The 13,173-nt window shown below is 40.3% G+C and overlaps 1 protein-coding gene across 2 annotated transcripts in view; it reads left to right on the top strand.

The window, feature by feature from the left end:
• The window catches only part of sbno1 (strawberry notch homolog 1 (Drosophila)), a 103,835-nt gene that overhangs the window by 75,793 nt on the left and 14,869 nt on the right, over positions 1-13,173 (top strand). For both annotated transcript variants that reach the window (XM_043692636.1, XM_043692635.1), the window contains 13 exons: positions 1,020-1,171; positions 2,102-2,287; positions 3,533-3,706; positions 3,925-4,088; positions 5,921-6,052; positions 6,128-6,263; positions 7,932-8,044; positions 9,148-9,219; positions 9,551-9,650; positions 11,713-11,787; positions 11,881-12,027; positions 12,106-12,200; positions 13,035-13,127. In XM_043692636.1, coding sequence (XP_043548571.1) covers positions 1,020-1,171; positions 2,102-2,287; positions 3,533-3,706; positions 3,925-4,088; positions 5,921-6,052; positions 6,128-6,263; positions 7,932-8,044; positions 9,148-9,219; positions 9,551-9,650; positions 11,713-11,787; positions 11,881-12,027; positions 12,106-12,200; positions 13,035-13,127 — 1,639 coding nt within the window. The remainder of the gene's footprint in view (positions 1-1,019; positions 1,172-2,101; positions 2,288-3,532; positions 3,707-3,924; positions 4,089-5,920; positions 6,053-6,127; positions 6,264-7,931; positions 8,045-9,147; positions 9,220-9,550; positions 9,651-11,712; positions 11,788-11,880; positions 12,028-12,105; positions 12,201-13,034; positions 13,128-13,173) is intronic.

The following is a 13,173-nucleotide window of genomic DNA, read 5'->3' as shown; positions in this document are numbered from 1 at the left end:
ATTTCATTAGGCTCTACCTCTATAACTGCACGTTCTTTGTCAACTTTATGAAAGCTCTCAAGCAAGAGTGGACATAGAAATGTAATTTTTAAAGCTACTCGCAATGTTTATTTTAATAGTCTTGAATTTAAAGGTCAGTTCTTAATTTTTTTTGTTTATCGCCCATGTCAAACATTTGAAAATTTCAAGCCCAGGTTGGATTTGTGTAGCTTGTTGGACAATTTAAGGCTGTATAGTCTAAATATTTCAAACAATTACTGCAGGTAACCCGTAGAAATGCCACTACAAAGGTTTGCCATTTTCAGTAAGATATGAATGATACCTTGGGCAATGGAAATTGTGACACATGGGAAGATTTGAAACATGGTCCTACACAAACATCAACCCAGCACCACACTCAGTTGGTCATTTGCAAGCATGCTGTTCGAAATAAAGACCAATTTTTGTGTTAGCTTCCACAATTTCAGAATGTCTCAATGTCCTTTTCAGCTACTTAATTACCTTTTTTTTTACTCACTCCTGACAAGTCACTGCAGATAGCAGAATAAAAAGTTTTGGTATTTTAAGTTCTAAACAGAAGACCTGGAAAGGATTCATCCTCTCAGTTTTGCAAATTGAATCTTAATAGTAGGTCTTCTGTTATGGCTAGAAGTGTTTCAGTTTTGTGTCCTATTTAAAAACTACTCATTTTGGTGAGGATTTCTCTATGGCAGAACAGACCAGCCATACTGACCAAAAAAAGGTTATATTTGACCTGTGCTGAGTTTACAGCTATTATCAGAGGTAAAATGTTGACTGCAGACCCAACAATTATTTACTGATTTCTGCTAGAAAGCAATTTGGCTCAGACCCAAAGACTCTCACCATACCTACAATGTGTATGTATATAATAAATTAGAGCTGATAATACCTATCAAATTAGTCACAACAGCCAGAGTCTTAAAATGTCTTCAGATTGAAGAATACAGGGCAATTGTTTACATAACTTGATTATTAAAACATTTTTGAAATAATTTCAGAGGAGTCCTTCAGTCTTTGACTGAGAAACACTTCCCAGCACCTGACAGAAAGAAGCTGTACAGTTTGTTGGGGATAGATATGACTGTGTCCAGTAATCATGACTCTCCCACTGACAGTCCATCAAGACACAGCAAAGGAAAAAAGCGAAAAGGTACAAGCTTGCTTGATTTTGCTGATTGTGATGCTGGTTGCTTCATACCTTGTGACTACCAGTGGGTGTGGCAATGATGAAAGATCATTCTTTCAGAATGTAAACTAAATCTGATTTGTTGAGCTGTTTTCATCGGAAATGCATCTGTACATGTTGTATATTTGAGATTGTAAGTTCTGTAATCTTTGCACTTTAGTGTAACTGATATTTGCATAATGGAGTTTTGCATCCATCTAGTCAAATAGCACAACATGAAACCCTTTTTGCATTCTGATTGTGACCTCTCATTGCCACATGTATTCTCTGGTGCTTAGAAAAAATTACTTGAAAATACAGTGTGCAAGTTTTAAATGTAAACCCCAAATACGCGATTGGACAGCAGACAGATTTGCAAGAACTAAATTGCGTTAAACTGCACAAAAATATATCTTTCCTACTGAATGAGGCATAAGCTAACTTATCAACTAGTTTTTGAGAACTGCCCTGCCATCCTCTTTTACAAGCTCTACTTGTATATTAGTCTGTGGTATTTGCCAAGACAAGCCACTGCCTGGTCAGCCTTGTGTAGAGGGTTGGTCTTTCATTCTACCCAAGTTTTTTCTTTGTATGAGCTCGTAGTGCAGATGTTTTTGTTTGACTCAATTACTTCCTTAGTACACTGAAAATCGTTCAGTCACAATGCTCCCCATCATTCTGAGGCTATAGCACCATGTGAATAGCCAAGACAGCACCCTTTCAAAATTCTTCTGTGACTTTGCCTCACCCAGCTCCTGAATTTTCCTACAGTCTTATTTTCCCCGTAACACCCCAGTCCTTCATCTGTACTCTTAAACTCTCCACTTCTCCAGGCAGTTAGTTATGTTGCTTTCCCTCAACCCACTACAAAGTTTTTTTTAAAAAAAGAAAACTTTTACAAATTTTCATTTTAAGCTAATGAGGACAAAAGGGAAGCAAAGAAACCTCGTAAGAGCAAAGGACTTGCTGGAAGCAGCTCTTCAGAGAGTGAGTCTGAAGTATCTGAAAGCGAAGGAAGTGATGAAGAAAGTTTTCTGTCGGTCAGTTCTGGTGATGATGACTTCAACCCTTTCAGAGATGAATCTTCGAATGAAGAAGATGGTAAGTCAGTGAAAATGGTGATTGTTATGGCAGGTAATTTGCAGATGGAGAAGTGCGAGCATGATTCAGCAAATTATCCTTTTTGTAATAGTCAGTTTAGCACTAAATGAGTGTTTCAACAGTTGGGCATCAAACACTTTAAATAATGTACTATGCAACTTGCATAGTATCTTCACTATCAACATTGCAGGATATTTCATTGGAAGTAGGGGACCTTTGACTCTTAGCACAAATCAGTCAGAGTAGGGGATGTGATTAAAGGAGGACTGAAGGAATAAACTTTGAGTCTTCTGATGGTGAGAGAGCTCTTAGCTTGGCTTTTGGTGTAGGAGAGAATTCTAGAATTGGTGTTGGCAGTAGGCAAGGATTACCATATAAGCTTCACTTCAAAAACTGGAAAATGTAGACTGATGCCCCAATGTGGACATAGTCTGAGGACGTGGAATGATCTGTTGGTGATAGCTTTTATACTGAATTAGCCATTATTGCTGACGCACACGGGAGGTGGAATGGCAGGCAGGACATAATATGTAGTAGGATAGATGGGGCAAATCCTGAACTTTCAAAGGGATTGAATGCATAATAGAAATTCCACTCCTGGTCAAGTGGAGTAGTTATAGTAGTTTGTGTATCCATTTTTGAGGTCAGTTAGTTTTGTGACGCCAAGAATATGAAAGGAGTTTGTCTGAGTATTAGAGATTAGTTTGGTTATGTCAGAAACTAGATTATATTCTGAGAAGTGATCATGGCTCAGGGTGGGTGAGACACTGCTGTAGCAAAAAAGTGACTCTGGGACAAAATAATCCAATTTTTTTTTAGTTTCAAAAGAGGATGAAAGGAATTGGGCTGTGATTTAGAAAGGAGGAATGCAATTTTGGTGTTTGCATCTTGAATAAGGTGTTGAGTTTGTTGAGGAGAATGATACCATGATGGGTAGAAGGTCACGGTGGGAATTGGAAGCAAGGTGTACTGTTAACAGCCCCAAGAAACTTTTCTGGAACGGAGGTAAGGGTTCAAAGGTGTTATCAATGAGAAATGTATTTCTTTGTCTCTCAAAATATTTTTTTTGCATGCCATTGGTGCATGTGAAAAGTTGTCATGATATTAAATAATCAACAAAGCCCTGGACTGGTTCATTGTGCAACTTCAGTGTTTCTGCGCCTTTTGGGTGGTGAATCTTCCTTCCGTTTTGATGAATGTTCAATTTCTGTTTGCTGTTCAACTTTTTTCTGCTGTCTCTAACAGATCCTTGGTTAGTGAGGAAGGACCGCAAGAAAGACAAAGACAAGAAGAAGAAAAAGAAAAGTATTGATCCTGATTCTATTCAAAGTGCCTTACTAGCATCTGGCCTTGGATCAAAAAAGCCTAGTTTCTCAACCACCACAGTCAGTAGCACAACAAACAATACAATTCCTTCAGGTACTGATAGTGGAAATGTAAAACGTTTCAGTCAGTTAAAGGTAGAAATTTAACTCTGCTTTGGAGCGATGTTTGTTTGTTTGTTTGGTAGAGACAATATGTTTGTACTACATATTGACATTCTAGCACAGGTTTAAATCTTTTGAAATTTCTCAAGTCCTTTCCTGTTAACATGTTTTATTTTCTTTTTCCCTTTCTTCTCCAAATGAAACCAATAGGTAATAGCAGCCATAGTATTGTAGCCAGTGAAGATGCAGTAGAAAGAGCGCAACAATTGAAACGAGAGTTGCTTGAGAAGTTGGAGAGGCTTGCTGAAGACCTGCCTCCCAACACCCTGGATGAATTAATAGATGAGCTTGGTGGTCCAGATAATGTAGCAGAGGTTAGTTTGAAGAAAGTATTCTGGCAATGTTGCATTTACAATGAAGATTTCTATTTATCTAATAACTTCAATGCAGGCAAACATCCCAAGATGCTTCACAGAAGTGTTAAAATGAATGGTTAACATCATGAGAGAATCAAGCAAATGATCAAACAGTTCTGTGGAGTATCTTGAAGACCAAAAGGAAATTTAGGTGAAGTTGGATTAAAGGCACAGCTGACGATGCATCTGAAAGGTGTGAATTTGGGCCACAGATCTTTAGACCTGACGGGTAGAATTCCCCAAGTGGTAGTGTTATGACATGGTGGTGAACCCCTCTATTAATTAAAATAAACACCCACAAAAGCTCACCTCGCCTCGTAACCTGTTAAAGCATGAGTGACTGAGAGCTCCCAGATTCTATTAATTAAAGAAAATAATACCAATTTATTCTTTAACTCTAAGAGTGAACATTAAATACCAACTATTCACAACTCCTAAAACCTCCCCTGCACTCCCCTCCCAACTAACTGTTACCTGCCTCCAACTCTAACAGTATACTGTTCCAATAAAACACTTAGTAAAATTACATCAACTTAAGTTCAAAACTATATGGTGGTTGTCATCTCCGCCATCTGTTTTCTGGCTGAAGATCTCCCATGGTCATCGTCTTTCTTTGACTGCAAATATGTTTCATATGATAGTGTGTTTCAATCTTTTGGGTCTCTCTCTCTCTCTCTCTCTCTCTCTCTTTCTCCTCTCTCTCTTCGCTCCCGCTCCCGCTCCCGCTCCCGCTCCCGCTCCCGCTCCCGCTCCCGCTCCCGCTCCCGCTCCCGCTCCCGCTCCCGCTCCCGCTCCCGCTCCCGCTCCCGCTCCCGCTCCCGCTCCCGCTCCCGCTCCCGCTCCCGCTCCCGCTCCCGCTCCCGCTCCCGCTCCCGCTCCCGCTCCCGCTCCCGCTCCCGCTCCCGCTCCCGCTCCCGCTCCCGCTCCCGCTCCCGCTCCCGCTCCCGCTCCCGCTCCCGCTCCCGCTCCCGCTCCCGCTCCCGCTCCCGCTCCCGCTCCCGCTCCCGCTCCCGCTCCCGCTCCCGCTCCCGCTCCCGCTCCCGCTCCCGCTCCCGCTCCCGCTCCCGCTCCCGCTCCCGCTCCCGCTCCCGCTCCCGCTCCCGCTCCCGCTCCCGCTCCCGCTCCCGCTCTCGCTCTCGCTCTCGCTCTCGCTCTCGCTCTGATGGTTACTGTCTGACTTTCAAACTGCCTGTCTTTTTTTTAATACCCCCAACATCGGATTGTTCTCATTGGTTTGATGTTAGCAAAATAATAAATACAAACTTGATTGTGTTTTAGTGTCCTGAGGCATAACGTAAACTAGTTAAATTTTATTTGTAGTCAAAACAGCAACCAACTCAGGTACTCATTTCACAGCCTCATGTTACATTTTCAATTTTCCAGTACACTGACACTGTTAGCTCGTAATATTATAGGTACTTGTAAGCTCTGTACAAAAGTGTTCACACTCTCGTAAAGATACAATACACGCCTTCAACTTCATAAGTGTTTGCTTTCTCTTTTTGCTTCTGCAACTGCTTGCTCTTATTCCATTTTTCATATAATATCAGTATTAATTTTATGGCTACTGTACAGTTGGGCAAAACAAATAATGTTAGGGAATGCAATTTCGTTTTGCCGCACATTTGCTAACCTTTGACCTTTAATCAAAGTAACTTGTATGATGTCACACAGTTTTGTTAGCTTCTGCTTGAGATTATTTTGGTTGGTTCCTAAATTGATCTGCTTGAATCAAGTCTCTTTAAATGAAAATTGATTACATTTGTTAATTATAACTTTTTTTTTCCTAGATGACTGGCCGGAAAGGCAGGGTTGTGAGCAATGATGATGGTAGCATATCTTATGAATCTAGATCCGAACTTGATGTTCCTGTTGAAATCCTGAATATAACAGAAAAACAGCGGTTTATGGATGGAGAGAAGGTATGAGTAATTGAACTTCTTTTCGAACCGAAATTGTACAGACTATTATAACAAATTGTCCTATTTGCTTATCAGAATATTGCAATCATTTCGGAAGCAGCCAGTTCTGGTATATCATTGCAAGCAGATCGCAGAGTTAAGAACCAAAGGCGACGTGTGCACATGACCTTGGAATTGCCTTGGAGTGCAGACCGTGCTATTCAGCAATTTGGTGAGATAATCTTAAAATTTTATTTAATTTGCTAATGTTTATTTAGTAATCTTGTATTCCAGACATTTGAGTATTATGAAAGGGGGATTTGGCCGTCCAGGAGTTGCATTAGAAGGGACTTTTTTAATTTAAAGAATGATGAAAACTTAGTTGAAATTGCATTTTCAACTGAGATATAAAGATTTTTAAAGAAGGATGTGGAGATGCTGGTGTTGGACTGTGGTGTTCTAAGTTAAAAATCACACAACACCAGGTTATTGTCCAACAGGTTTAATTGGAAGCACACTAGCTTTCGGAGCGACGCTCCGAAAGCTAGTGTGCTTCCAATTAAACCTGTTGGACTATAACCTGGTGTTGTGATTTTTAACTTTAAAGACGGATGTTACCAGAAATGGCGCAACATGTGTAAATGGTGTTGTGTTACTGACCAGTCATGGCCTGATTGAATGGAGAAAGTTAGACAGGCTGAATGGCATATTTGTGCATCTGTGAAGTCTTGTAGACTAAGGGTAATGTGCAATTATTTGAATTTGCAAGGGGTTCATGTATACAGGTACCTGAGCAGCTCTTGTATTTCTTCTTTAAAATTTCCAGATCAGGAAACGCAATCGCATTTTACGTTGACCTTTTTAAAACAACAAACTGTCAGGTGACTGAGTAAATTTAATGCTTAATAGAAGACCAGAGCATGCTTATTGCTATTTTGCAAGTGGGATTGTGGTAGCATCAGATTGAGTATCATATTTTTTTTCCTCAAGGTCCTCTAAAGCTACCTCAAGGTAAAGCTAAGGACAAGTTGAAAAGTGTTCTCAAAGCCTGCAACAAAAACAATCTGTTTGTTTGCTTGTGGGAGTTAAGGGCTATTTTTGTTCAAATTAGATGAATGTGATTTCGCAGGAGTGGGACAAAGTGATTTGAAGGGTCTAAAATGAGTGGCATAGATATAAGATTGGAAGAAATTTAGTGCAGAAACCAGTGCAAATTTCTTTCATATACAGGCTTTTGAGGCGGAGTTCGGTTGAAGCAGAGATTTTTATAAACACTTGAGTAAAGAATTCTCTTGGGCCTTTAAGAGAATGGGAACAGAGGGATAAAACAGAACAGATGCATGGGATCAGGATGACTGTTCACATCAAGAAAATGTGGAAAGAACAGTTGGGCTGTACCTCATGTTTGTTGTTACTTGTGAATATCTACAATCCTTATTTGGTCATAAGTGACATGACTTGTGACTTGTCAATGGTCTGTATGCACCCTGTACTGTGGATTGATTGGGTGTGTTGTATTGCTGCTTCGAGATGGCTCAAAAGCTTTGGTAGTTGAATTTATTTGTAAAGTTCAGGTGTAATGGATGCAATGCTCTTTGTAGCAAACAAATTTGTGGTTAAACTCGACAGGTCTGGCAGTATCTGTGGGAAGAAAGCAGAGTTAACGTTTCAAGTCTGGTGACTCCTCATAGGAGTTGCCAGACTGAGTTTCACCAACAAATTCTGTTGTTGTTTCCAACATCCACAATTCTTTGTTTTATCTTAATGCAGTTGTACTACTACATGTAAATATGGATGTAAGGATACCAAAAGAATAGCTTCTAACCAGACTCAACAGTACCTGGTTAATTGAAGTTGATTTTTATTTGCTGTAATTGTGAAAATGATATTTTATTTGCAGGTAGAACCCATCGGTCAAACCAAGTGACCTCTCCTGAGTATGTTTTTCTCATCTCTGAATTGGCAGGGGAACAAAGATTTGCTTCAATTGTTGCAAAAAGACTGGAAAGTTTGGTAAGTTAACGTCTTTTCAAAACAGTTTTGAACATTCCCTGCTTTCATTGTTTCAGCTCTGTTCCATGAGTTGCTCTTACAATGTACTAAAATGTACTAAATTTCTTTGACCGTCTCTCTCTCATTCTGCTGTACGAATGACTATCTAAATTATAATGGTGTGAGATCTTTCCTTTGACAGATATGTTGTCATATGTTTACTGTTTTTGTGCTGTACTTCATTGTGATTAGTTGGACTCAGTATTCTGAATAATATAATACAGTGGTCTGTGAAAGTACCCTCGCTTAAATACAAGTCTTCTCTCCCCAGTTCAGAAAATGCAATGAACTGTTCTCACTTAAGCAAGTGATTCAGAGTATGACTCCAGCAGAGAAGAAAGATTTTGCATTTTCTAGAGAAGCTAAGCACTGCACAAGCTAGAAATCCAAAACTGAAATGGGAAATGCTGGAAATATGTAGTGTCTCCAGAATGAATTAACATTTTAATGAATAATGTTCAAACATTAACTTTGTAGAAGCTGCCAAACCCGCAGTGCATTTTACTTTTTTTATTGCATCCCTGTAATCTGCAGCAGCTACCTGCATTGAGGTCAAAGTGCCCTTTCATGGCTTGATGTTTCATAGACCATTTGAACACTGAATATGATTCCTATTTAATTTGATTCAAGTTCATATTTGATTGACTGAACTGAGTCCCAGCAACTATTTAAGAAACTGGTGTTTTCAGTAGGATCACAAGACTCATTTCATTGAAGCTGTGTTTTTTCATCTTGTAAGACAGTAATTGGTCTGCATCAATGCTTCTGTGTTCATGAGCTGCAAGGACCTATTTAGCTTATACTGAACATAATGATAGGAATGTATGTGGGGGCTTGGAGTTTTCTGTGAAAATGAAACTTCCCACAAATTTGAAAGTTACTGTTTTGAATTAGCCATTTTAACTGAAAACTGCACTCAATGTGGCAACAATTTAGCAGATGTCTGATCCAATAAATAAGATACTATTTTCGTTTATCCTTATCTGGTCACTCATGTTCCCTTTCATAGTAAAGGTTGCATACCAAAATGTGCTTTTTAAGCTGATGTTTCCTCCTTTGGATAGGGTGCTCTTACGCATGGTGACAGACGAGCCACTGAAACCAGAGATTTGAGTAGGTTCAATTTTGATAACAAGGTAATGTTTTTATTTTGTTTAGAATCATTTAAATGGACTTTACTATTTAATTTCAAGTATTTAACTTGAAAATTTTTCCATAACTACTTTTTAAAGTATTTTGATAACTCAATTTGTGCACCTTCTCTGCTTCACACTTTTTTAGATTAGATTACTTAGTGTGGAAACAGGCCCTTCGGCCCACTTGGAAGGTGTGAAATTATTTTGCCCACATAATGCCTAACATGCCAACTTTTAACATTCTTTTAACACAAAATATTCTTCTGTATTGTGTTGTGTAGCATTCTTGCTGTAAATAAACTAACTGTTTGCTTGTTTGATACTTCTGCAGTATGGAAGGAATGCCTTGGAAATAGTCATGAAATCTATTGTAAATCTGGATAGTCCACTGGTGTCATCACCTAAAGACTATGTTGGAGACTTTTTCAAAGGTGCAGTACATTTTATTCCATTTCTGTTGGGGTTGTCAGGATTTTCACTTAATGGTTTTTCTATAGAAGTATAACTCTTAATTAGGAGGAGAAAGTGAGGACTGCAGATGCTGGAGATCTGAAAATGTGTTGCTGGAAAAGCGCAGCAGGTCAGGCAGCATCCAAGGAGCAGAAGAATCGACGTTTCGGGTATAAGCCCTTCTTCAGGAATGAGGAAAGTGTGTCTAGCAGGCTAAGATAAAAGATAGGGAGGAGGGACTTGGGGGAGGGGCGTTGGAAATGCGATAGGTGGAAGGAGGTCAAGGTGAGGGTGATAGGCCGGAGTGGGGTGGGGGCGACCTGCATGTCCTTGGTGGAGTGGGAGGGCGAGTTGAAGTGTTGAGCCACTGGGTTGGTTGGTCCGGGTGTCCCAGAGGTGTTCTCTGAAACGTTCCGCAAGTAGGCAGCCTGTCTCCCCAATATAGAGGAGGCCACATCGAGTGCAGTGGATGATGTGTGTGGAGGTGCAGGTGAATTTGTGGCGGATATGGAAGTATCCCTTGGGGCCTTGGAGGGAGGTGAGAGGGAGGTGTGGGCGCAAGTTTTGCATTTCTTGCAGTTGCAGGGGAAGGTGCCGGGAGTGGAGGTTGGGTTGGTGGGGGGTGTGGACCCTATCAGCGTCCCGAAAAGACCACTCCCTCCGTGACTCCCTCGTCAGGTCCACACACCCCCCACCAACCCAACCTCCACTCCCGGCACCTTCCCCTGCGACCGCAAGAAATGCAAAATTTAGGATTTTCTTTTTTTTTCTCTTGATGCCAGGTCTTGAACCAGCAGCCTCTGCTCTGTCCAATATGAATATCGTGTTTATAAAAGCGCCACAGTGTTCTGTCCAACTACCAGCCTAACACAGCATCTGCCTAATCTAATACCGGCTTATCTTTCCAGCCACCTGTCCCCGCGTAGTTATACATGTGGAGTTACACGATAAATGCTGTAATGTCGCCTTTGAGCTATTTAATACATTGGCAATATGAGTATGTATTTGTGTAACTTGGGACACTAAATAATTTTATAGGTATTAACTGAGTTCATTTGTTCCTTCTTTGAATTTTCTTTGTTTTTCTGATCTTTATCAAGTTGTAATATTGCATGATAGGGCTGAATTTTCTTGTGCCAGAAAGCGCATCAAATTTTATTTAAAATATCCTTTGGATGTTAGTGTAGTCAACAAAAACAGCAATAAATGTAGAGTCCGAATGTGGTGCTAGAAAAAGCTTAGCCAGTCAGGCAGCAGCTGAGCTGCATGAGAATTGACGTTTCCGGCATAAACACTTCATCAGGGCTGATTTCTGAAGGGTTTAAACCCAAAACATCTATTCTCCTTGGATGCTGCCTGACTGGCTGTGCTTTTCCAGCACCACATTCTTTGACTTTGATCCCCAGCATCTGCAGTCCTCACTTTCTCCTCTAACAATAAATCCGGCATCATGACTGTCTTGAGTTGTTAATGTTGCCAGTAAGATCAGTTACATGTCATGGGATTGTGTGGGCTAGGTGATGCCAGAGTGGCAGAGTTTCCTTGAAGAACATTGAGGGAACATTTCAGTTAGTATGTTAACCAGCCAACTTTGTGCACGTATTTATCTATGGTATTAACACTCGCGTCACAAGCTTTATTGAATTAATATTTGCATGTTTCTGTATTGAGTATGAATCACTGAAGTACGCAATTGATGTTTCTGCTTTTGAAATTCATATCAATGGATTAAATTCTCACCTGACCTTCAAACTAGTCTGGATTACAGATTGCATTTTAAATAAAAGAATTTAAGGCTTGCAATTTCCAATATATTACTTAATGTAACAATGCTGGACATTGTGATTAAATCCTGTGCTGGGCCTTGAATTCAGCCTTTTGGTTTAGCCCAAGGGCACTACGAACTGAGAGTGCCCAACTTAGTAGAGTGGGTGACATGGCTTGCTTGGCACATGGGGCAGTTTCATAACTACTGATTTTCATAATGTCTGAGTATAATTTCTTACGGAGTACACTTCATGCAACATTTATTTGTGTTTCTAGACGTTCGGCAGGGATTAATTGGCGTGGGCTTGATAAATATGGAAGACCGTTCAGGGCTTCTCACATTGGATAAAGGTAAAAATGCATTAAAATATTTGACTTGTTGCTGATTGTTTTTTTTTGTTAACTCTAATTCCCTAGTCTAACGACGTAATGAATTCATTTCAGACTATAACAATATTGGCAAATTCTTGAATCGAATCCTTGGTATGGAGGTACATCAACAGAATGCACTCTTCCAGTATTTTTCAGACACTTTAAATGCTGTCATTCAGAATGCTAAGAAGAATGGAAGATATGATATGGGAATTTTGGGTAAGTCATTGGTTGTCAACTGTTGTGAAGCGAAGTTTATTGCATGGCAGTTGCTGATTTGCTTCTGTTTATGCACAGATCTGGGCTCCGGGGACGAGAAGGTGAAGAAACTAGAAGCAAAGAAATTCTTAACTCCAGGGTATTCTGTTTCAGGACATGTTGAAATTTATACTGTAAGTGTCTGATCATTTGTTGCAGTGATTTGTATTTTGCATGTTCTGTTCTTTTACATGCCTGTGGCCTAGAAATGTTTACCTCACCTGAGTATAGTTTCCTTGGTCTTCCAAGGTTATGCCAATGTATCAATGGAGCTAGCCTATGCCCACATGAGGCATGCCCATATGCGTACTTCTAGTGAAAATTGATGGGTAAGAATGACGAGCATGACATCACCTAATGCACTATCTCTCCTGTAAGGCTGTTACTCATCTTGCTTCCAAACCTGGGATGAGCACAGATCAGGGACTGAATTTGTAACTGATCTTCATAGGTCATTGCTCCAGATAAGATAATATCCATTCCCAAACTTAGAATCTGGTCATTCAGCCCATTGAGTCTGCACCAACCCTCCGTAGAGCATCCCACCCACACGCCCCAATCCATTTGAATTTGCATTTCCCATGCTAACCCACCTAGCCTGCACATTCCTGGACACTATGGGCAATTTAGCATGGCCAGTCCATCTAACCTGCTCATCTTTGGGATGAAGAAGGAAACTGTAGCACCCAAAGGAAACTCATACAGGCAGGGAGAATGTGCAAATTCCATGCAGGTGGTTACCTCAGGCTGGAATCAAACTATGATCTCTTTGGCACTGAGAGGCAGCAGTATTAACCACTGAGCCATCATGCTGCCTCAAATTGTAACTTTGCACAGCATCAGCAAATAGTTACAAAAGCAAATGTCTTCAAACTCATTGAAAATTTAAATGTCTGAATGTCTTGTAGTCAATCAATATGGAGTTGACTTATTTTTCAAATGTACGGGGTGTTTTGTATTTTTTTTAGATAAGTGTCGAAAGAGGCATGTCCTGGGAAGAAGCTACAAAGATTTGGGCAGAGCAAACTGGAATAGATGATGGCTTCTATTTGTCAATGCAGGTAAACAAGGAGAACAGGAGAAATCGCTGCAGTTACTGATAATGAG

This window comes from Chiloscyllium plagiosum, chromosome 6 (genome assembly GCF_004010195.1).
Source record: "Chiloscyllium plagiosum isolate BGI_BamShark_2017 chromosome 6, ASM401019v2, whole genome shotgun sequence".
Taxonomy (NCBI): domain Eukaryota; kingdom Metazoa; phylum Chordata; class Chondrichthyes; order Orectolobiformes; family Hemiscylliidae; genus Chiloscyllium; species Chiloscyllium plagiosum.
Note: the sequence above shows the minus strand (reverse complement) of the source record. Positions and strands in the feature narration are given on the sequence as shown.